Source organism: Rhinopithecus roxellana, chromosome 16 (assembly GCF_007565055.1).
Source record: "Rhinopithecus roxellana isolate Shanxi Qingling chromosome 16, ASM756505v1, whole genome shotgun sequence".
Lineage (NCBI taxonomy): Eukaryota > Metazoa > Chordata > Mammalia > Primates > Cercopithecidae > Rhinopithecus > Rhinopithecus roxellana.
This window is the reverse complement of record NC_044564.1, coordinates 66,589,179-66,614,137: the sequence shown is the minus strand read 5'-3', so window position 1 is coordinate 66,614,137 and position 24,959 is coordinate 66,589,179. Positions and strand designations below refer to the sequence as shown.

General features: G+C 38.8%; 1 protein-coding gene across 2 annotated transcripts in view; it reads left to right on the top strand.

Annotated features, from left to right (window-relative positions):
- The window catches only part of FREM1 (FRAS1 related extracellular matrix 1), a 169,314-nt gene that overhangs the window by 87,749 nt on the left and 56,606 nt on the right, over positions 1 to 24,959 (top strand). For both annotated transcript variants that reach the window (XM_030920400.1, XM_010389356.2), the window contains 8 exons: positions 192 to 285; positions 4,050 to 4,302; positions 8,980 to 9,174; positions 10,265 to 10,450; positions 11,970 to 12,166; positions 14,632 to 14,854; positions 18,582 to 18,726; positions 23,268 to 23,409. In XM_030920400.1, the coding sequence (XP_030776260.1) occupies positions 192 to 285; positions 4,050 to 4,302; positions 8,980 to 9,174; positions 10,265 to 10,450; positions 11,970 to 12,166; positions 14,632 to 14,854; positions 18,582 to 18,726; positions 23,268 to 23,409 (1,435 nt within the window). The remainder of the gene's footprint in view (positions 1 to 191; positions 286 to 4,049; positions 4,303 to 8,979; positions 9,175 to 10,264; positions 10,451 to 11,969; positions 12,167 to 14,631; positions 14,855 to 18,581; positions 18,727 to 23,267; positions 23,410 to 24,959) is intronic.

The following is a 24,959-nucleotide window of genomic DNA, read 5'->3' as shown; positions in this document are numbered from 1 at the left end:
ATTTTACATTCAAGAATATATGAGTAGTTAAATATGTGACTTCAGGATTACGTTGGGTTTTTGTTGTTGTTGTTGCTATTTATTTGTTTAGTGAACACATGGCCAAAGCCTTGGAAGAGCTCATGTGTCATGCATCTCAATTTACTCTCACACTGTTCCTAAGAGATTAGTGACAAATATTATCCCCACAGGTATCAACATGATGGATCTGAGGTTCTTCAGGATGACATACTCTTGGAGGTCACCGATGGCACAAATTCAGCAGAATTTGTTCTACATGTTAAGGTGGGTGGAAAGTTTCCTCCTTGAGTTATTGTCTTAGTCTGTTTTGTGCTGCTATAACACAGTACTACAGACTGGGTAATTTATAATGAACAGAAATTTGGCTTATCGCTCTGGGGGCTGGGAAGTCTAAGATTGGGTAGCTGCTTCCAGTGAGGGCCTTCTTGCTGCATCAACCTGTGATGGAAGGGCAAAAAAAAGAGCAAGAGGGAGCCAGACACTGAACTATGAGCCTTTTATGATCAGCATTAATCCATTCATGAGGGTGGAGCCCTCATGACCTATAAACCTCCCACCTCCCAACACTATTGCAAGTTTTCAATGCATGCTTTATTGGGGACACATTAAAATCATAGCAGTCATATAGACACAGGGCATCTTGTTGGAAAACTCTCAGGTCCTGACAGAACTTGAAACCCACAGCCTCCAAAGTGAGAGAATACCTGCTTTGATCCTTGTATGTCTCAGGCCTGCCAATAGAAACCAAAGTTATAATGGTGAAGTAGCCATACTATTTTATTATCTCTGTCTAATCTATTTAAAGACAGAATTACTCTGCCTTCAAACGTAGATATTTAATTTAAAAAGTAGTTTATTCTATGTATAAATTATTTCTAATATCTTTGAACTATAAAACTCAGAAATACTTATTTAGCAGTGGGGCAGGTTAGGCTAGTAACACTGGGGTTTTCCTGTTTATAGAAAAAGCCATGTATGCATGTGTGTGGTGCTTCTTTGTGAGTTCCTATACCATATAGTCCTAGCATGAGGGTTTGAGATCATATTTCCCCCTCTTGACAAATGAAGAAAAATCTGCACATAAAATTTGAGTGCAGACCGGGCAAGGTGGCTCACACCTGTAATCCCAGCACTTTGGGAGGCCAAGGCAGGCTGATCACTTGAGGTCAGGAGTTCAAGACCACCCTGCCCAATATGGCAAAACCCTGTCTCTATTAAAAATGCAAAAATTATCTTGGCACGGTGGCTTGCTCCTGTAGTCCCAGCTACTTGGGAGGCTGAGACAGGAGAATCGCTTGAACCTGGGAGGTAGAGGTTGCAGTGAGCCGAGATCGTGCCACTGCACTCCAGCCTGGGCAACAGAGTGAGGCTCTGACTCAAAAAAAAAAAAAAAAAAAAAAAAAAAATTTGAGTGCATGGCCGAGGGACTTACAGGAACCCCTTGAATGTCTTTGTTGAGTGGCATGCAAGTCCAAGAACGTAACTCAGAGGGTTTGCAGGTATTTATATTTTGTGACAAAAGAAGGTATGAAGAAAAATATACCATGTTCCCTGAAGAGCCACTAATAACTTTCATTGTACTAGATTATTTATTTCTGTTGGAATTTTTCAGATCTTTGTGATATGAAATCATTATTATATTGGTAATAAATAATGTCTTTGTAAGGTCTTTTAGTTAGTGACTAATAAAGAATGTTCACATACATCTATAATTTTAAGAAGCAGTAAAGGAGTTATCCCCATTTTATAGCTAAGGATATTTAGGTCCAAGAAGGTTCAATGACTTGCCCCAAATCATTGACTAGACAGTGTAGGCTTGGGCTGGCATCTCCACTCCTTGTTTCCTAGGTCAGTGTTCTTTCCTCCTCACCCAGCCACCCTTCTACATCACTAGGTGATATGATGATCATACTGGCCAGCAGTTCCTGTGCACCTGTCTGTGACAGGAACAAGGCAATCTCTTCCTTTCATTTTCCCACTTAGTCCTTATCATGGCCTTTGGGGTCTGAACAAAGAGCAGTATGTTATTGCAGCTTCAAAAAGGACAGTTTTCTTTGTTGGCAGACTTACAGAGAGACAAAGAGTTTCTGGGTTACTTTTTTTTGTCTGAAAAGCAAATTTGTGGGAAAAAAACCCTAACCCTATCTTCCATCCATGACAATAGGCAGTGCATTTTGGGGAAGCAATCTGTTTATTGTTTCTTTTTAAACACAAGAGGATGGTCTTTAAAAGCCAAACAGAGGCACAGCCAATTTTTGGACAAGTGTTTGTGATTTTTTTTAATCCAGAAGGAATATTCTTAATTCTATTGCCTTTGGACTTTATTTTCATTTGAAAGCTGAGGCTCTTTTGTGAACTGCTGCAAGATGGTCATCATTGAATTTGTTGGTGATATTCCTCAGAGCCAAGAACAATACTGGAGAAGGTCTTAAATGAATTCACTCAGGGGAGTTGAACAAAGATGCTTCTCCTTAATAAGCCAATAGAAAGGTAGAGAATATTGTAGGCTTTTAAAATCTTTAATTAAATAACTAGCCTGGAGCTTTCGTTATCCATTCCTCTATCCATTAAAGGAAGTATCCAAACAATTTCATGTGTATTTGTTTTAGAGTTGTTAGCCTGTTTAAATAACAAGATAATCAGGACATATATGCATAGTTGCATTCACTCATTCATTTATTCAGCAAATATTTAATAAGTGCTTCTCTTTGCCAAGCCTGAGGCTAGATGTTTAGAATATGATGATGAGCAAGACAAACAAAGTCACTGCTCTTCTAGAGGTCACAGGCCAGGGATGAAGACAGGCATTAAACAGATTATCACTGAAATAATTGAGTGATTAAAATTTAGATGGTTCTATACATAAATAGGATGCTAAAAGACAGTAAATAATAGAAGCCCCTAAATTAGCTGAATAGTCAAGGAAGGATTTCCTGAGGAATCCCCATGTAACCTGATGGAGGAGTTAACCAAGTAAAGAGTTGGGGAAAGAATAGCCAGGGGGAAGAGAGATGGGCAGTGGGGAGAGAGATGATACAGAGACCCTGTGATGGTGGGGAATGTGTGTTGGGGTAAAACTGGAGTGGAGTGGCAAAGGCACCCCATAGCATGGGATAAGGCCGGAGAAATCCTAGCAGAATCAATGAGAAGCCCCTGAAGGTCTCTGCAAGGCAGTGACTTAAAATCCACATGTTAGAAAAGATTGCTTTGGCTGAGCATTGGGAAAGAAGGTGTAGGGTTGAGAGGATTTGCAGGGCAGATGTGGCAGCCTTGCAGCACACACCAAGTTATGGCTGTGAACTAAGAAGGTGATTGTCCTCACTCCCTTTTAGAAGATACGCTTTTCCAGATTTCTACACGATCTTTTTAAATTTAGAGTGCCAGTGTGATCCCATGTTACTTTTCTTTCCTTTTTACTTGGAGTTTTATTTTGGTGAAAGTGAGAGAAAAACATTTTGTCAAGTTGCAAACTGGCGTTGATTGAATAGTTATGGAGTTTCATATTTAACTCAAACTGTTTGAAATGCAGCTGCTGCTTATTATAAGTTCAGAGAAACTTCCTGGGTGGCAGGAAGTTGAGGGTGGAAGAAAGCTTTGTAATCACCAAGTAATCTGAAACAAAAATAACTTTGATGCAGTAAATGAAAATGCCTCAGACCACAAAGACCAGAATTCTTCTGGAATATGTGTGAATTTAATGAAAGAGGATAGGGGCTTTGGTGAAAAATGCCTTATATTACATTTGTATTTTGTCTGTCTAGAAACAAATGAGAGTTTTGAGTCCTGAACCATAACCATATTCTCCCGTTCCTACCTAAACTGTCTCTCACATGAGCATTCCTTGCAAGATGGTTTACATGGGAAAAGTTAAAAGATACAGATTGCTTGGCCAAATTCCACGGCTGTTGTTTCATGTGTCTGTAAGATCGAAAATGCCTGTCATTCTGACTATGAGCAATGGATTACCTGTCAAAGAATTTGTCGTTTCTTTCTTTTTCTGAAAACATGCTTTTTTCCATTGCCTATAGGTATTCCCTGTCAATGATGAGCCACCAGTCCTAAAGGCTGACCTCACGCCTGTCATGAATTGCTCAGAGGGAGGAGAGGTGGTCATCACCTCTGAATACATTTTTGCTACTGATGTGGACAGTGATAACTTGAAGTTGATGTTTGTGATTGCTCGAGAACCTCAGCATGGGGTGGTGAGGAGAGCTGGAGTCACAGTGGATCAGTTCTCTCAGGGAGATGTTATCTCAGAGGCCGTAACATACAAACACACTGGTAAGCAGCAGCATAGTGACCAGTGAGGGAATGCAAGCAACATGAAGAGTCTCCACTCTTCAGTGTGGGATCCCATAATCAAACAGTCATAATGCTTGCTTCCATTAAAAACAAGAAGCAGCTTCAGCCTGGCCTCTGTTTTTCCAGCATGATCACCATATATGGAAGTATTTCTGATTGTGTTATTGTAATGAATTTCATTATAATGAATTTCAAACAGTTGAGAAAGGGCACATGTTACTTGCTGCTTTGTTCCTGACACTACCACACAGACCTTCCATTCACCCTGTGATTCTCCTTAGCCTTTTTGGTCAGTTTGGCCATCATAGTTTGTGGATCTATAAATCATGACAGAAATGCCTGAATTAAGCTCCTAAAGTATTTATATTATTAATTTTCAAAGCTTACTTATCACCAACTAGCTCCTAAGAAGTAACTGGTCTGCTTTTTGAGTTCCTGAAAAGCCACGATAATGTCTTACCCTGTATGTAACTTGCCCACAGCAAATGACAGCATGAACACAGGTTAGATGTACAGAAAATGTTCGTTTATTAGCACTGCACTTACATTTTCAGCATGGCTTTATGTTGTCACCCAGGTGGCATTTGTTCCACTAAAAAATATTAATTCAACATCTGATATCTTCAAGTTATAGCACTGAGCACTGTGGGGTACACAGGAATATGACCTAGACCCTGCTATGAAAGACTTTGAACTTAAATGGACAGACAAAACCCATTTGCATGCAAAGGTGACAGTGTGACTGACACTGACACACCGCACATCATCACATCTTCTCCCCTTGCACATCTTCTGAAGTCTGGGTTGGGGACACTTCCTTGGTAACAGTGCTGCATATTTCATCTGCTGGCTTTTGCTGTACTCTAGTGCAATTTCCTGTCTACTCATCCATATGCCTCTTTAAACTGCAAGTTCCAATACAGGAAGTGTGATCAAGTATGTAAGGCCAGGTGAGTGGTATAGGAAACAAGAACTTTCAGAATTCAAATCATTTTCTTATTTGAAGAAATTCAAGGAGGAGGAATGCAGATAGCGAAGGATTAATTCAGAGAGAGGAGAAAACATTTTGAAATAATATTTGTCCTATATACTTTGGAAAATAATGATTTATTGGAACACCAGATGTCTTGTGACCAATTAGTTAATAAGGGACATTTTAATCACTTCACCAGACATCTTTTTCCTTTAAATGGTATCTTTCTATCCTCTTATCTGTGTTTAGTCTTAGGAAAGATTTCGTGGGTGATTTCCTTGTCTTGAGGAGCATAGTTCATATGTTTGATGTCCCTCAGAAGTTCACAATGAGGTACTTGTTTTTTATTTCCCCAGTGGATCTGAAATAGACTGGCAGAAAAGGGATCCAAAGTCCAATGATTGTTATTTATTGCTTAATTATTTAACATCTCTGGCAGGCTCGTGCAGCACAGGTAAATTAGGGGTAAGAAGAATCTGTCTTCTTTTCCAGTGCCTCTAAGTGCTAAACAACAGGTATACAGATTTCTAAATCTCCTCTAGTGTAACAGCCATAAACAGGACTGTTAACTAATTTTTTTAAAAAAAATAAACCCAGTAGGACTTTGGGGCAAATTATTTCAAATAGATGGCTTTTGGCTATGTTACTAAGTTAGAAGGAATACTCGATTCAAAGGAAATTTTGGTATTTTAATGTTAACGTTTTCTTGTAATGATTATTCACTTACTCAATTGGTAGTTCCTCAGTCCTGTGCTGGGATCAGGATAAAGAACCACAGTATTGCAGGATCTGAGGTTTCAGTGAGTTTTCTGGCCCTTCTCGTGCTTCTACATGTTGATTTAGAGGTCACCTAAGAATATTTTATTAGCATTACTTTATTTGCTTTCTATAAGTATAAAAATAATACATGCTCATTGCAGAAAACTTGGAAAGAATGGAAAAGTACAATAAAGTTTTGAAAAATCACCTTATTATATATCTAAAAGAGTCACTGTTTATATTTCAGTATTATAGTATTTTATTCTCTTTATTCTGACCATAATTTTAACATAGTTGCAATCATGTTGTACATGCAGTTTTGCAGATTACTTTTATCATTTAGATTATCACCTAAACATGTTTATTAAAATATATAAAGTGTTAGAAAGTTATAAATATGTTTTAGTAAGAGAATAACATCTTACTATATAAAAGTCTATTATTAATTTGCTATTCTCCCAATTAACATTATCTGGTCCCAGCTACTTGGAGGCTGAGGCAGGAGGATCACTTGAGTCCAGGAGATGGAAGCTAGAGTGAGCCATGATCATGCCATTGCACTCCAACCTGGGCAACAGAGTGAGACCCTGTCTTCTCTCAATTTTTTTTTTTTTAATAACACTATGATTAACATTTGTAAGTACAAATCATGTCCTTAGGCTATATTCCATTTCAAGGTAAAGAATTTCACTACCTATGTTGCAGTACATAGAAGTTCACTACCTATTTAGTGGCTTAATATTTGGCCTGCTTTTGCAGCTATTTCTGCAAATATATCCTATGCTTCCATTACAGAGAAATTATGGTTACTCAATTTGCTATTTGCCTTCTCTTTTTTTAAAGCTGTCTTCTCTTTCTAGAGTGACTTTTAATTTCTCTCCCCCATTGCTTCTCCCTACAGATCTTCTGTCCTATCCCCCAGTGTTCTACCTTATCTGCTTGGCAAACTCTTACTCATCCTTTAATGCTCAGCACAAAGCCAGCAAAGGCAACTGGAAACTTTGCTGACTTTCCTTGGCACGTACGCCCTACCCCTATGCCACTGTCAGCTAAAACTCTCATCTTCTTTCACCCTCAGCACCTTGTACACAATCAGGCTGGAATACATAAAATTGCCATTTAACAGGTAAAAAATGGTTTAATAGTAGCAATTTCATGTGGTTCTACATAATACATACGTACATCTGTGCTATTCTAACCACACTGCATTTCCTTCTCTACCATTAGACTGTATCAGTGCCTGATGTATAGTGAGTCTTTTGACATTTGACATTCTTTTGAAATGTCTTTTGACAGTTCCAAAATGTGTGCCCTTTTCTCTGCTGGTGTGCCGGAAACACTAATTATCACATAGTAGGTATTGAATAAATATTTACTGAGTGAATTACTAATGAACAAATTTTTAAGCCAATTTGCATTTTAGATATATGAATAGGTGAGAGGTCTCTTATTTTTGACTCTTTCTCACATTGACAGCTGATTGTTTCTTTTTAATTCTCTCAACTTCAATTCTGTTTTTCCTTTTAAGCCCAGTTTTCTCATCCTTTGAGCACTTGGTTGCTCAATAATATCATCTCTAGATTTTCGTTGTCATTTTTAAACAGGGGAAATAATGGCAATCACAGAACTCTGCAGATTTGACCAGTGTCTGGTGAAAAGAGAGGATGTCCCTGATCTTTTGTACCCTAGGTTCATCAAAATTCCAAGCATTAATTCCTCCCTGTATTAGTCCATTTTCAGACTGCTGATAAAGACATACCTGAGACTGGACAATTTACAAAAGAAAGGGGTTTAATGAACTTACAGTTCCATGTGGCTGGGAAGGCCTCACTGTCATGGCAGAAGGCAAGGAGGAGCAAGTCACATCTTACATGGATGGCAGCAGGCGAAGAGCTTATGCAGGGAAACTCCCATTTTAAAAACCATCAGATCTCATGAGACTCATTCACTATCATAAGAAAAGTGCAGGAAAGATCTGCCCCCATAATTCAATCACCTCCTACTGGATTCCTCCCACAGAATGTGGGAATTGTGGGAGTTACAATTCAAGATGAGATTTGAGCGGGGGCACAACCAAACCATATCACTCCCTTCTTGAGATTTTCATGGTGATGCATGAGAATTACCAACAGCACATGTGCAAAACTTTTCTGTGTCCTGAATAGCAAGCACCGTTACTCCATGCCCTTAGTGGGTAACCCAAGAGCAGATTGCCCTATTGCTGATAAACTATGTAATCCTGACATTTTCTTCCTTCTTCCTCTCACTGTCTAAACTGGGGACATTTTGAATCCCATAGATGTAAGACCTAAAGAGTGAAAAGAAGAAAATGAAAATAAATGTCTCTTCTTTTCCACAGACTGTTGCTATTTTTAAAAACATCCTGGCTAATATATAAGAAGAAGAATGTTGAAAGAAATGGCAAAAATGTGGCCTACTTTTGTGTTTCACCTATCCAACATCCTCTTTTCTCATAAGTGCTCTGTGGTTGATGGTTGTTCATTTAAGGTGGTTAATGCAAATGGAAACACAATTACCAAAGGGACAAGGATGCCTTCTCCCTCTCCCTGAGGTTGGCCATAACATAAAATGATTATAAGGGAAGAATGAAACCTTCACCAGTGAATCTTCGTGCCCTTGTTCATTCATGAACTGTCAGACCCTTGTTAGCCCAGTTTTGTCCCTCCTTATCATGATAGATGACTGGTAGGGAGTTCACCGGAGGCAACAGATGGGCTAGAATTTTGCATTATTTTCATGATGTATTTCATTTCATAGTGATAAAGTTGGGCTTTACATTTATTTTATCCACATAATATTTTTTCCTTGCCATTTCAATGCTTGTAGAAGAGGTGTGAGTAGATTTCGTCTTGGTATTCTATATTTTTAAAAAGTAAGGTTTCAGCTATAGTTGTGTCTTCCAGGTGGCGAGATTGGCATGATGCCTTGTTCTGACACCATTACATTGGTGGTTTCAGATGGAGACGCTGGCCCTTTTGTGAATGGCTGTTGCTACAGTGGACCCAATCCATCCATTCCTCTTCATATGTCCTTTCCAGTATATGATCTCAACATAACGGTATACCCAGTAGACAACCAGCCACCTTCCATTGCAATAGGTGATAATGTGTTTTTCTGTTCCAGTACTATTGTCTGACCTAGTGTCATACGTGTGGTTCAGTGAAATAATATATTTCACTTATAGTCTAAAAAGAAAACCACCATACGGAATTGTCCTTCGATAATTGCCTCAATACAAATTTGTGGAAAACCCAAATCTGTTAAGATTATATGGCAAAAGAATTTACATGTTTAAAAATTTAAATATTTCTGTTTGGAGAGAGAATATGTGTATTGGGGTGTGTGCGTGTGTGTGTGTGTGTGTGTGTGTGTGTTGGGATAAGGACAACATTGCATTCCTCAAATATTCTGATTTTATTTCACATGGGAAAATATAATTTGCCTGCTGAAGAGAGAGTAATTTATTTTATCCATAACAATTTCTATTAGAACAGGATGAGTATACCAGAGAGACCATTTATATACATTTAACCTTATTTGCTTTTTAGAAAGTCATCTCTTCATAGGCATTATGTATATGTTCTGTCTCTCAGAAAAAAATATAAGCATATGTATGAATGTTACTGTAATTTGCAGACTATCTCCCAAGCAGTGTTCTGGAAAGAAAGCTTTATCCCAGCAGAATAATTAAGCATCAAGGCATGAAAAACATCTTCGTTATGAGCAATTCATAATAGCTCTCAGGCAATTAACGCTCTGACAAACAGAGGTACCAATTGATCTTGAAGAGTACATAAACTACGTTTAGTGGCTTAACATTAAAACAGTTTGGCAATTCGTACTTTCATTTGTCACTTCCATAGAGACACAAGGGAAATCAGAGTTCCTTGAGAATGACTAAAGGGCTATGCTGGAGCAGTTAGTATTTCTGCTGTCTTTCCATTATTGTCTGGCTTGCCTGTACAAAAAAAATATATAATTCCATAAGTCAAAGTAAACTCACTCATTACCACTCACGATCTTCACTTTAAAGAGAATTATGCCAAAGAAAACGAACATCTCCCATGGAAATGTTTTTGCACATGGGAGGCTTCTCTGAATTAGAATTTCCGTCACTGCATTTTGTCCTACCTAGTCTGTTTAAAGGTTTTCATGCTAAGTTGTAATTGTGTTTTTATTTGTATGCAGGTCCCATGTTTGTTGTAGATGAGGGCTGCTCAACAGCCCTTACCGTTAACCATTTGTCTGCCACTGACCCTGACACTGCATCAGATGACTTGGAATTTGTTTTGGTTTCTCCTCCCCAGTTTGGCTACCTCGAAAATATACTCCCTTCTGTGGGTTTTGAAAAAAGCAATATTGGCATAAGTATAGGTAAGTAGTAGCTTCATGACCAGCAATGACTCCCTTCCTTATATTTATGGATGTGATTGGCCAGGTCATGCTTAATAACTGGGTAATGACTTTCAAAATGTTTAAAGCACCAGGCATGGTGGCTCACACCTGTAATCCTAGCACTTTGGGAGGCCAAGATGGGCAGATCACCTGAGGTCAGGAGTTTGAGTCCGACCTGACCAACATGGTGAAACCCCATCTCTACTAAATATAAAAAATTAGCCGGGTGTGGTGGCACATGCTTGTAATCCCAGCTACTTGGGAGGCTGAGGCAGGAGAATTGCTTAAAACCAGGAGGCAGAGGTTGCAGTAAGCTGAGATTGCACCATTGCACTCCAGTCTGGATAGCAAGAGCGAAGCTCCATCTCAAAAAACAAAACAAAACAAAACAAAAAGTTTAAAGCACCACATATATTCAATGAATTATTATTACTATTATAGCTGATACTTTTGAATCTTACTATTTGTCATTTTAATTTTTATTCTGACTTTCCCCATGCATGCAAATTTACTTCAAAATAAGTGGAATTTTACTTATGAAAAATACAAGAATGAACATTGAAGAGAGAATGGTTTAAAAGGCCCTCACAGCAACACGGGATACTATGAGAGAGTGAATCTAGTGGTAGCTCACAAGGTCTCATTCTCACAATCTTTTAGCACTTTGAATAGATATTGGTGGAAAGGATGAGGAAATGTATTATGGGTGTAACAGAGAGAAAGCCTAAAATGTTGAAGCAGATGACATTAATTTTAAAACTAAAATGTGTCCCAGATACTTAAATAGCTCTTGTATTTCAGGCAAAAACAAACCAACCAAAACAAAAACAGAAAGCAAAAACAAAATCTTCCAAAGACATATAAATGATTCTCCAAACCCCTTTGGAAGAATGTCCATTTTAAATATGAAAGAGACTGCATTTAAGATTAATTGCATTCAATGTTACCCAGTTTCTCTTTTGACTTAATGCACATCTTAGAGCATTTTTCTCTTTGGATTTAAGCCCATGTCAAAATACTAAAACAGCGGGTTAGCTAATTCCACTCAATCCAACCCCTGGCTTGATATGTACGTCTTGAAGTACGCCTATGATTGATTGACTCTTGTTTTGCCTTTACGTAATGGAGGTGGTCTCTTTTTATACTCAAGTATGACAGAGAACCATTTATGCAAAAGTAGTCATTTAATCAAGGGTAGGTCTCCGACATTTATTCTCAGTATCTGAAGTAGTCTTGAAGTCCCTGTGCATTACTGGTTAAAAATTATTACTCTTCTGTTCCCCATGAAAATTTTATTCTTCTTTATGATCTATGGATATCTGCCTTTATTTTGATGGTTGGCTCTTGTAGCAGCCTTTGATAGCAGATACATAGGTCAACTGCTATGATCTCTTATTTGCATTACTGAGAAATTGACTATTATTGGGTTAAGGATTAAGGACCAATAACTGGAAAAAATGTTTTTCTTATTTATCTGTTCCATCTTGGTGTGCTCTAGATTCATTTCAGTGGAAAGACATGAATGCTTTTTGCATTAACTATGTGCAGTCCAGGCATCTGAGGATAGAACCAACTGTCGACCAGTTCACGGTGTACGCCACAGATGGGAAGCAACGCTCCTTGGAGATACCGTTTTCTATTATTATCAACCCCACAAATGATGAAGCTCCTGACTTTGTAGTGCAGAATATTACTGTAAGAAACATATCCAAATGTTCCATTTCTCTTTATCATTTTGATTTTTATTTTCAATTAGTCCATTTACATTGCTCCAAGTGCATTAACACATTGAATTGGTGAGGAGTGGGGAAGGCTATGTCATGTAATGCTATCATTTGAAAATTATTAATCTTCCTGCCTTTCCTCTTTTGTTGGCACATGAGTTTCTCTGTCTCTGGAGAGCCTTTCAGTAATTACGAGAGAGAAGAAAAATCGACACATGATTCCATCTATACCTACCTCCATTGTTTTGTATCCACCTAGGGTTGGGGCTTCTGAAGTAGTAAGACCACTGGGAAGTTGTCCCTTGCTCTTCTCTGGAACTAGTCATGGTTTTACCTGCATTCCCTAGAGAGACTATTGGAGAGTGAAAAATATGAAGTCCTGTGTGTTATGGGCAAGCAGACTTTAAGCTTCACGTAATTTTTTTTTAGATAACCATATTTTGCTTTCTTGTGAGAAAATGCATTTATTTTGTAGATAGTTGGGCTTCCATCAAGTTACACTGCAAAAAGATTTGAGGTTTTAGTTTAAGTTATTATAACCCATTCCAAACCTGTCTCCTAATAAGGTTTGGCATTTTATGTATATTGATCTAAAATTTTTGTTGTCCTAATCTCAATAATCTATTCAATCTGCAAGAAACAACCTCACGTTTTAGTCAAGCTCTATGAAGAAGGATATTATAACATATTTTAAAGTTCTTGGAGAAAAAGGCAAGGTCCTATTTAAAATGTTTTCATAAGTATACCATTTTAAGTTGAACTATGATGCCACTTTAATCTTTAATAAGTAGGGCTAGATAAAAGAAAATCAGCATCCTTTTAGCGCAAGTATCATATATGGCAAGTGATTTTTTGTTAACACGTGTTCAATAAAACGTGGTGCAGGAGGGTGCCCTTCAAAGTCAATAAGAGATGGTGAAATGAAAGGAGCTTTAGGCCAGGCACAGTGGCTCAAGCCTGTAATCCCAGCAATTTGGGAGGCTGAAGCAAGAGGATCCTTTGAGTCCAGGAGTTCAAGACCAGCCTGGGCAATGTGGCAAAACCCTGTCTCTACAAATAATAAAAATAAATTTTAAAAATTAGCCAGGCTGGTGGCACATGCCTATGGTCCTAGATACTTGGGGGGCTGAGGTGGGAGTATTACTCACCCAGGTGGGTGAGTCTGCAATGAGCTATGATTGAGCCACTGTACTCTAGCCTGGGCAACAGAGACGACCATGAGGAAGGATGGATAGACGGAAGGAAGGAAGGAAGGAAAAGGAAAGGGAAGGGAGGAAGCGGAAAAGGAAAAGGGAGAAAGAGAGAAAGAGAAAGGAAAAGAAAAAGGAAGGGAAGGAGGGAGGGAAAGAGAGAGAGAGGAAGCAAGGAATGAAGGAAGGAAAGGAAAGGAGTGGAAAGGAGTTTTCACAAATCCGAACCATACATGTCCTTCAAGGCTTAATTGCCTTCTCATTTATGAAAACATCCTGGTCTCTGCCCTTTTGTAATTCTTGTTTATGAATATCTAACAGCACTAGACATTTTCTTCCTTGAGTTATAGTTATTGATGGACCTTTGCAGTCTTACCTGACTTAGGTTGTTGAGAAGTTGGGTTGTCAAAATATTCCTATTTCAAAGTAGGAAACAGAAATACTTCTTTGTTTTCTCAATCCTCACTATGAGAAAGAAAGATTGAATCAGCTAAGTAACATATTGTCAAGTTCTAACTGGCTAGATACTACATGAAATGATAAACATTCCATTGTCTTTGTGCTTAAAGGATCATGAAACCTGAAGTGGGTGTGAGAGGGAATGGGAAGAGTAGTTCAGGAAATTTGGAAGTATGAGAATTGGAGGGAGATGAGGGACCCAGAATGAAAATATACATAATTATGCATCCAGTAGCATCCTTTGGCATTGTTGTTGATTTCAATGGAAATACAGAAGTTTTTACTACAATAACAAAAATAAAAACCACCAAATATGCTTAGTGTATGTAGCAGATATTTGTGTCACTTATAAAGCAGATGGAAACATAAGACTTGTAGAAGCAAGGAGATCCACGAGGATTGGTTTATGAAGGTGAAGGTACTAGATTCAGCTTTACGACTGAACTTTTCCATGACTTCTTGAAAGCAAACAGCGTCTTGGTTGCTTTTTTCCCAGACCTTTGACTTATGAACAATACATACTTTAAAAGTTATATGCCCTTTGTCCTTCATGGAAATGAACAAAGTGCTTTGAAATCTTCAGAAAAAATGTAAGGAACATTAATAAATCTGTTGTTTCTTTTACATTCCTATTAAACCAGCAATTTCTTTTTAGGACTCATCCTATACAAATCTCATATAAAATTTGAAGTAGGATATATTCAAATGATTTCTTTTGAGCAGTTTTCCAAAGAAAGACAAGTTGTCTTTCACACGTTGTTGACTTTTCTGATGTGCTCTTGCTCAGGTGTGTGAGGGTCAGATGAAAGAGCTGGACTCTTCCATCATCAGCGCTGTGGACCTGGACATTCCCCAGGATCCCCTGCTGTTCAGCATCGCTCAAAAGCCACGCCACGGCCTCCTCATCAATAGGGGGTTTAGCAAAGACTTCCCTGAGAATGAGCAGCCAGCCAACCCTGACCAGAAACATGCACCTGTTCACAGCTTTTCCATGGAACTCCTCAAGACTGGTATAGCATGTTCCACTTCCATGCATTTGTCATTGTTGATTGAATAATTTACCCAATACTTATATGTGAAATCTAAAAAGGTCAAACTGATATAAGCAGAGAGTAGAATGTTGGTTACTAGAGGCTGAGGGTGGGGGATTGGGGAGATGTTGGTTAAAGGATATGAAATTTCGGTTAGACAGGAGGAGTAAGTTCAAGAGATTTATTGTACAGCATAGTGACTATAGTTAACAATATATTGCATACTTGAAAATTCCTAAGACAGTAGATTTTAAGAGTTCTCACCAATAAAAAAAAAAATGAGTATGAGAAGTAATGCATATGTTAATTAGCTTTATTTAACCATTCCACAATGTGACCGGGCCTGGTGGCTCATGCCTATCATCCCAACACTTTGGGAGACCAAGACAGGTGGATCACTTGAGGTCAGGAATTTGACACCAGCCTGGTCAACATGGTGAAACCCTGTCTCTACTAAAAATATAAAAATTAGCTGAGTGTGATGGTGCACTTCTGTAATCCCAGCACCTCAGGAGGCTGAGGCACGAGAATCGCTTGAGCCTGGGAGGCAGAAGTTGCAGTGAGCTGAGATCGTGCCACTGCACTCCAGACTTCCAGCCTGGGCAACAGAGTGAGACTCTGTCAAAAAACAAACAAACAAAAAACCCCAAATAAACCCATTTCACAATTTATACATATGCATCAAAACACCCAGTTATATATCATAAATATATACAATATTTATTTGCCAATTAAAAAAATAAAAATTTAAAAATAATTTAACCTAGAAAAGTTAATAATAAATCACAGAAATAGGAGGTGAAGAAATAGCATTTACCTGCTTTATTCATTTGTCCCTCAAGGGCTGTCTGTAGGCCTGGATTAATGTAGGACAGGAAGCCCTAGGTAGAGGTAATAGGTAATTGAAAAGGCAACAACATGCTTTCTTTCACTTTTAGGCTACCATTAAATATGATATTTGAGTTTTTTTATATTTTCACTCAAACATTTAATGCTATAATAAAAAAATCCTTTTTAAAACTATTGAGATCATGAAACTACATTTTAAGAGATTGGTCTGCCAAAATGTCCACAGTTGAAACAAATATAGAACCACATATAATAATGCTTATTATTCTCTGAGGGGATAATTTGCTCTTTAGAGAAATGGCACATTGCATAGCAGCCTGAATTATTTTTTAATTACTCTTTTAAAAAATAATCAATCTTATCCCATTTTTCATGTATGAAAATACTTTTAAAAATTTGAGAAAAGTGTGCAATTCCTGAATTACTGCTTCCTCCCATTCTCCTTCCTTAGGCGTTTTCTTTCTCCAGCCTGTAAGGTCCTTCCCGCTCCTTTGACAGGCTAGCCAAGGCTGTGCCTTCAGAACACACCTTTCTGTTAACCTCCACTTGAGCTCCACCTAAGGCCTCCAAACCATTCCTTCTCTGTGCTTGCTTCATTTTAGCACTTGCTTAACGTTTTTCCAACTGTCTTTCAGTTATTTGTTTCCCCAACTAGTGTGCAAGCTTTCTGCCCCAAAGGTTTTTTTGTAATTGTTGCAAAAATCATCTCAGGTTTAAATTTAAAAAGTGCATTTATGTATTTCTCAGCTTTTATCAATTGCAAAGAGATACATTCTAGGGCATAAATGATGATATTACCAAATGAATAACCACATGCTACAAATAATAGAATACATTGTTTACATTTTTTTTTCAAATTTGACCAAGGAAAAAATAATAATACAAATTTTACTCTCAAGAAAGTCAATTTTTTTAAAAAAAAAATTGTTGTTTATTATCCAGTTAAGTAAGAATTATATGATCATTGTGTACAGTTTGGACACAGTCATTTTGAAGAAAAAATAAAAATTTCCTACATAAAAATGGTATTTGGGTTAATATTTTGGTTACTTTCTCAGAAATTAGATTTTCCCCTCTATTTTATCTGTGGTTCATTTATGGCTACATTTAAAAAAAAAACTTTAGTGTATTCTCATAAACATCCCCCGAGACAAATATACAACATTTATAAAACTCTTCCCATATTATATAATCTGTTTTTCTTCTTACTTTTTTTTTTTTTTTTTTTTTTTTTTTTGGAGACAGGGTCTTGTACTATCACTTAGGCTGGATTGTGGTTGTGCAATAACAGTTCACTCCAGCCTCGACTTCCAGGGCTCAAGTGATCCTCCTGCCTCAGCCTCCCAACTAGCTGGGACTACAGGCACAAGTCACCACCACACATACCACTGGCTGATTAAAAACATTTTTTGTAGAGACAGGGTCTCCCTGTGTTGTCCAGGCTGGTCTCGAACTCCTGGGCTCAAGTGATTTTCCTGCACTGGCCTTCCAAAGTGCTGGGATTACAGGAGTGGGTCACCACACCTGGCCTCTTCTTACTTTTAAAATATTGAGGCCAGGCACGGTGGCACACACCTGTAATCCCAACACTTTGGGAGGCCAAGATGGGTGGATCATTTGAGGTCAGGAGTTCGACACCAGCCTGACCAACATGGCAAAACCCAGTCTCTACTAAAAATACAAAAATTAGCCAGGCTTGGTCACACCTGTCTGTAACCCCAGCTACTTGGGAGGCTGAGGCATGAGAATCGCTTGAACCCAGGAGGTGGATGTTGCAGTGAGCCAAGATCATGTCACTGCACTCCAGCCTGGGTGACAGAGTGAGACTCTGTCACAAAAAAAATTATTATTATTATTGAAAATGTAGCTTTTGATAATTACATTATAAAATCATCATATAGACTTACTATGCTATAATTTTAAAAAAGAGATGACTTTGTCACCCAGGCTTGAGTGAAGTGGGGTGATTATAGCTCACTGCAGCCTCAAATTCCTGGGATCAAGCATTCCTCCCTGCCTGAGCCTCTTGAGCAGCTATGACTACAGGCATCACCTGGCTAGTGTTTCAAAAAAAATTCTTTTAAAGGCAAGGTCTCATTATGTCATCCAAACTGGCCTCGAACTCCTGGCCTCAAGCGATCCTCCCACTTGAGTCCCCACAAGTTGTTAGGACTACAGGTGCTCACCACTGTACTGGCTCCTGTGCTACAATTTTATACAACTATCTCCCATTTTAAAATATCCAGATAGTTTTCCCTTTCTTAGTATTAAAAGTTGTATTTCAGTAAACATTTTATATAAATCTGGGTGCACATCTCCTAGTGTTTCAGTAGCTTTGAAGTAAGTTTTGAAAATGTGAAATGTCAGGCTTCCGATTTTATTCTTTTCCGAGGCTATTTTGGCTGTTCTGAGTCTCTTGAATTTCCATTTAAATGTTAGGTAGGCTTTAAAAAAATAGTTACATTTTTAATATTTAAGTTGTGATCTATTAAAAATTCATTTTGATGATTGGCTTGAGGTACAGATATAACTGTATAATTTTCCCCAAGTAATTAACTTTCTCAGTTTTATTTAAATACCCTGTACGTTTGTTTATATAGTTTATTTAAAAATATATTCTTTCCTAACTGATTTTAAATAACACCCTTAATCAAATACTAAATTATTTAAATAAAAAGTCTTTAACAGGTTAAGAAGGCACTCTTTTACTTCATAAAACAAGTTTAATTTCACCCTACTGCACTGATAAATGAACTCTTGCTAATACCCCTGCCTTGAAAATTAAGACATTATCTGTGACATATGTCATGATGGTTTAATCATAAGGAAGATTTACTTACTTTTTTCCTTCTTCCAGGAATGAGGTTGACATACGTGCATGATGACTCAGAGAGCCTTGCTGATGATTTTACAATCCAATTGTCAGATGGGAAACATAAGATACTTAAAACCATTTCAGTAGAGGTCACCCCAGTTAATGATGAAAAACCAATGCTGAGCAAGTAAGCTACCTGAAAAGAGTTCCTTTCAGATTTCTATACAATTCTGTGAAATCTACAATACTAGGCACAGATATGGTGTATGTCTCCCAAAGAAGCAAGTCTTTGCTAGCTCCTATCACAGCTTGCCCCTGCCACTCAGGCATGAGGAGCCTTTAGTGCAAATGTTATTTAAGGTAACCTCTCCTTAACAATCAGCCCTTTAATTACTTTTCTTCTAAACATACTAATTGGTTGTAAAGAATAAGAATGAGTGAACACATGGCATGGAATGAACAGTCTGCTAAACATATAAAACATGCACATACACAAACATGACTGCACACCTACCAAAGTGCAATTAATATATAGATTGAACTAAAGTCTAGTAACATTAACTGCAGACAGTCCTTACAACAGATTTGCTGAAACTTGTAACTAAGTGTGGCTGAGGGAAATAAACCAACCCACTTCTTTCATTATCTTGGTACTTTTTTGTCCACCAGTTCTCTACTGTGTTCCATATGGGTCAACACCCCCTCCCACCTCACATCAAAATGATCATTTTCTAAAATTTTGAGCAATATTATTAATTGCAAACTTTCTCAGTATCTCTCTGTATTAGTCTGTTCTCACACTGCTATAAGGACATACCCAAGACTGAGTAACTTATAAATAAAAGAGGTTTAATTTACTCACAGCTCTGTAGGGACTGGGAGGCCTCAGGAAACTTACAATCATGGCAGAAGAGGAAGCAAACACGTCTTTCTTCACATGGCAGCAGGAGAGAGAAAAACAAGTGCCCAGTAAAGGGGAAAGCCCCTTATAAAACCATCAGATCTTGTAAGAACTAATCACTATCATGAGAACAGGATGGGGGAAACTGCCCCCATGATTCAGTCATCTCTACCTTGTCCCTCCCATGACACATGGAGATTATGGGAACTACAATCAAGATGAGATTCGGGTGGGGACACAGTCAAACCATATCACTGTCTCTGTAACTGCTCAGAGTTTGATCATAGGGTACAAAGTATTCATCAATTCTATTTCTATAGCCCCAGCCATTTCTTTTACAATTGACAGCTGTACAGAACTGTATGCAGTCTACAGAACTGAACAGAGTTTTAGGGGACTCTTCTCTAGAGTTAGGAGTAAAAAAGCATCTGGTTCTTGGAACCTCCTTGATGACTTCACCTCTTTATTCAATAGTGCAGCAGTAAGAGGCGTGTTATAGTCTGGGTTTTTATCAGGGAGTGAATAACTTCCTGAAAGCACACAAACCCCTCAGATCTCCTCCACTCTGCAGAAAGGAGGGCCTCAAACAAGTCCCTTCCTTATCTGCCACATATCCTGCTGGTCCCTGTGAGCCACTGATAAGGTCCTTAAAAAGCATTATGGGAAATACTGATGATAGATTTTTGGAAGGTTGCATCTCATACATCAGTCTGACTAAAAATATTCACCAAAAATTTCTATTTTCTTATTTCTTAGCTAATATGTTGGATTGGTATAGCCTTGATTTATAAATATGAAAATATGAAGGCTGTCACAGTATTACAGTACCTCCTTTTTGATGATCTCATTTTAAGAGATAGGGAGGTGAAAGCTGGCAGGGTGAGGGCCCCAGGGCATCCACTGGAGAGGGGTAAAAGCTGGCATTTATTAAGTGCATACTATAGGACAGACACTATATTAGATTCTTTCATATATATTATTTCATTAAATCCTCACCAAAATTGTGGAAAATACATGTTATCATCCTCACTGAGGAAAACAGACCAAAGAGGTAAAAGAGCTTACACTAGGCACCCACTCAACCCCATTTGACTCCAAAGGCCATGCTGTTGTTACTAAACTCACTGGAATAGCTACATCTACAGAATCATCAAATCTCCTTCAAACTTGCTTCAGAAACCCTCCCTTTTCTATGCTTTCTCTTTCCTTTTCTCCTGTGGATAGGAAGTAATGTACTCTCTTTCTCTTCCATGTGTGTCCTTGGGCATATCACCTCTTTCCTTCTCCCGGAAACTGCTCCATTATTTTTTCCTCCAGTGTCTTCAATCTCTCCCTTTTCATTTCTTCTGTTAACAAGACAGAGGGATAAGTATTGTGGTTAAGAGAGCAAATGCTGGAGTCAGATTGACTCAGTTCAGCCACTTACCAACAGTGTGATCTTGAACATGTTGTTTAACCTCTCTCAATCTTTCTGTTAACATCTCTGTAAATGAGGATAATAGTGGTATCCTCTTACTAGGATTGTTACAAGGATTAAATAAAATATGTAAACATGCTTGAAAGACTACTACGTGGTAAGTGCTCCTAAGTGTTATTGTTATTATTACAAGCAGATATCCTAATTGTAAAAATACAAAGACAAGCTAGTCCCCCTTTCATTTCACTGAATTTTTTGGAACTTTTTGGAAGAGTAGTTTGTGCTTGCTTCTTCCATTTCTGCCCACTTTCTCCAATCTCCACTTTATTACTTCTTTCTTTCTTTCTTTTTCTTTTTCTTTTTTTTTGAGACGGAGTCTCACTCTCTGTTGCCCAGGAGTGCAGTGGTGCGATCTTGGCTCGCTGCCAGCTCTGCCTCCCAGGTTCACACCATTCTCCTGCCTCAGCCTCCTGAGTAGCTGGGACTACAGGCGCCCACCACTATGCTGGCTAAATTTTGTATTTTTAGTAGAGACGGGGGTTTCATCATGTTGGCCAGTATGGTCTCGATCTCCTGACCTCGTGATCGGCCCACCTCAGCCTCCCAAAGTGCTGGGATTACAGGCATGAGCCACTGTGCCTGGCCCAATCTCCACTTTATTAAAGATGCTCCCTTAAAAGTTACTCTTGGCTTTCCTGCCAAATCTAATGGCTCTTCTAACCTTCCTGGACTCTTTGAGAGCATGTAACACCATTTCTTTGCTATTCCTTTTAGCTACTGTAGAGGATGCTTTGGGTCCTGCAGGTCACAGCCCCTCAGCCCATCTCTGATTCTGGTCCTGATCGTGGTGGAATGTGCCACGTCAGTGTCCCACCTCAGGTGTCCGCGGTGCCTCACTCTACTTTTCTGCCTCAGGGCTTTCATGCAGCCCATGTCCAGGCTCAGCAGAGAGCACTCTGGGGACAGCCCTTAACCTTGGGAGCTAGTAGATAAGATAAATGCTCCAGCTTCCTATCCATCAGGAGCACAGTTTGAATTGCATGTATGTGGTTCCTCAAGATACCCAGCAGGATTGAGCCCCAATTCCCCATAGCAGTAAAACACCCTTTGTTGCCTTTTTCTCTTTCCCTTTCTCTCCTACTCCCTCTCTCCTGCCTCCTGGAATCACTTCACAAATAAATTACCGTCCTTGTCCTAGGGTCCCTTTAGGGTAACCTAGATTGTGACACACCTTGTCCTCTCTTGGCTTCCAGACGTTGAATTCTGACACTGAATTCCAAACATTTCATTCTGACCAGAAATTTAATTCTGAATTCTTCCTACCAAACTCATCTTCTTAATCATATTGGCTTTCTGTTTTGATTAATCTATCTAACCGCTAATCTCCATAAGCCCTCAACCAACTGATTGCTTAGCTTTTTGGAACAATGGGATTCCCATTCTCTAGTAAAGAGATGTGCAGAAGTCACCTCCCACTGCGAGGGAAGCAAGATATTCACCCTGAGTGAAAGTTGTTGGAACTGAGGTGTTCAGGTTTTGACATCTCCGCAGAGGAGCGGAACACTGTTGATGCCAGTTGCTGGTTCTCAAATGTCCTTTATCTGAATCCTAAGAAATTCAGGTATGCCAATTTTTCTCAGAAACTAAGCTGTAAAGTTGGACAGAGTTAGGCCTCATGAGTAGACCACAACTGAGAGCTAGAAACACTGGTGGAAAGAGATCCCTATATCACTTTGGCGAGACCAGGAACAATGGCCATATAGGCTGTGAAGGCTGCAGCTCCGCACAGTAAAGGACCTGCAGAAACCACAGCAGCGGCTCTACCCCAGCCTACTGTTCAAGAAGACAGGAGCTGACCTGGCGTCTGTAACACCGGGAAAAGATGAATCTGCAACAAGAACACATACTACCCAGAACATTACTTAGAAGAGGAAAAGAAATTTAGAGAGTCCTAGATTACCTCAGAATGGCATTATCATCAATGGGACATCTGTAGGCCAGTCATTGAATCTCTTTAATTGAGTTTCTGTCTGTAAAATTAGAACACTCATACCTAGCCCTCTTACTTCATGGAGCTGTTGGGAGTGTGAAATGAAATACTGGAAATAAGATCATTTTATAGAATAAATTATAACTTACGAAATTGTGAAGTTCGGTACATGTAATCAATTAGAAGTGCCTAATTACCTCTTCCCACATTCATTAGGGCTGACCCATTGTCTTTTCAGACCTTCATGTGTGAGGGCAGAGAGCCTGTTTCATGCCTCTCACTGGTCATCTTCAGTGCTTTGACTATTGAATATCATTCCTTAATTGTTGAAGATTGGGAACTGTGATAGTCAATATAAGTGTCCCCTACTAAGGAATATCTTCTATTTTTATATCAACCCAGACATTTTTCTTTTTACAGGAAGGCTGAAATTGCAATGAATATGGGTGGAACTCGTATTATTTCCAGTGCTGTTCTTTCAGCCATAGATGAAGACTCGCCCAGGGAGAAGATTTACTATGTATTTGAAAGGCTTCCCCAAAATGGGCAACTTCAGTTTAAGGTTAGTGACTTTTTAGTTTTATTTTTCAAAACTAATGTAGCAGGTATAAATCTTCTCAATATATACATTTCAGTGATGGGATTTATTCTCTGATAGCCATGTATTTGCCCAGAAGTAGAAAATTTAATTTTACTAGTTCAGGGTGAATTCATGCTGTTCTAGAGTTTCTTTGTCAACCTGGGGTAAATTCAACAAATATTAAGATTCTTCATTGCTCCCTCTCCTGTGGGATTATCCCTAAATTCTGAGGGAGGGAATTACTGGGGTAAAGCAAGCTGTCTGCTTTCTGAGGATAATCCAGGATCTTTTGTGATATCTTCATTTCTACCAGATTTTTCACTTGTGATTCATGTAACTTTCCTCTTTAGCATCCATCATCTCAATTATAAAACTTCAAGTCTACAGTCTCTCTTGTTCTCTCAATCTCTCTCTCTCTCTCTCTCTCTCTCTCTCTCTGTGTGTGTGTGTGTGTGTGTGTGTGTGTGTGTGTGTGTATTTCAGCTAAATTCTAGATCATTCTCAGGAAAATGAAAACTTACATTATTTTTTCATGATAATCAGGTCCAGGGAAACTTGGAGGGCTGCCTCTAGCTCCTCTGGCCCTAATGGTTTCTGTTAAAACATTATCTGAATCCCAGCACTTTGAGAGGCCGAGGTGGGCAGATCACAAGGTCAGGAGATCAAGACCATCCCGGCAAACATGGTGAAACCCATCTCTACTAAAATACAAAAATTAGCTGGGTGTGGCAGTGTGCACCTGTATTCCCAGCTATTCACTACTCCAGAGGCTGAGGCAGGAGAACTACTTGAACCTGGAAGGCAAGGTTGCAGTGAGCTGAGATTGTGCCACTGCACTCCAGCCTGGGTGACAGAGCGAGACTCCATCTTAAGAAACAAAACAACAGCAACAAAAAAACATTATCTGAGTATTATCACCTCCTGCCTTCTCAATGATTTGCCACAGTGAGCATCTTTCTTTCCTTCTGCTTCTCATCTTCATCCCTGAGCAAGGACAATCTTTATGTCTTCTCCAGGGAGTCTACTTACTCCACAAACTATATACCAAATTGTTCTGTGTTCTATCTGACATGAACTTAAAAGCTGAAAGGTCAGTGTCTTCATCCCACTGTAGTCCCACCTCCCCTTGCAGCACCAGAGCCCTTATTGTTTAGGTTCAGATGGACAAAGTCTTGGACCAAAAAGACAGTGTGGGAGAAAACTTCATGTGGGAGTCATCCCATCCTGCTAGCATAACAGATTTTAACAACTGCCAAACTTGAATCCCATGAACTGCATGACACCATAAATTAACATTCCTGGAATTGTGTACGTTCTCAAAATTAGATGCTTTAATGGAAAGCAAATAAGCATGGAAACAATAAAGGGATACTAGGGGTAGGGTCACCTGGGTTTTACGGCTAACTCAATAGCTTGCTTTGTGGTTTGATAAAATGTCCTTGTTTCACTTTAGGCCTAGAATAGCAAAATTTCAGTCTGATTCATACTGTGTGCATGATGTCCAAGGATCAGCTCAACATGAATTACATAGA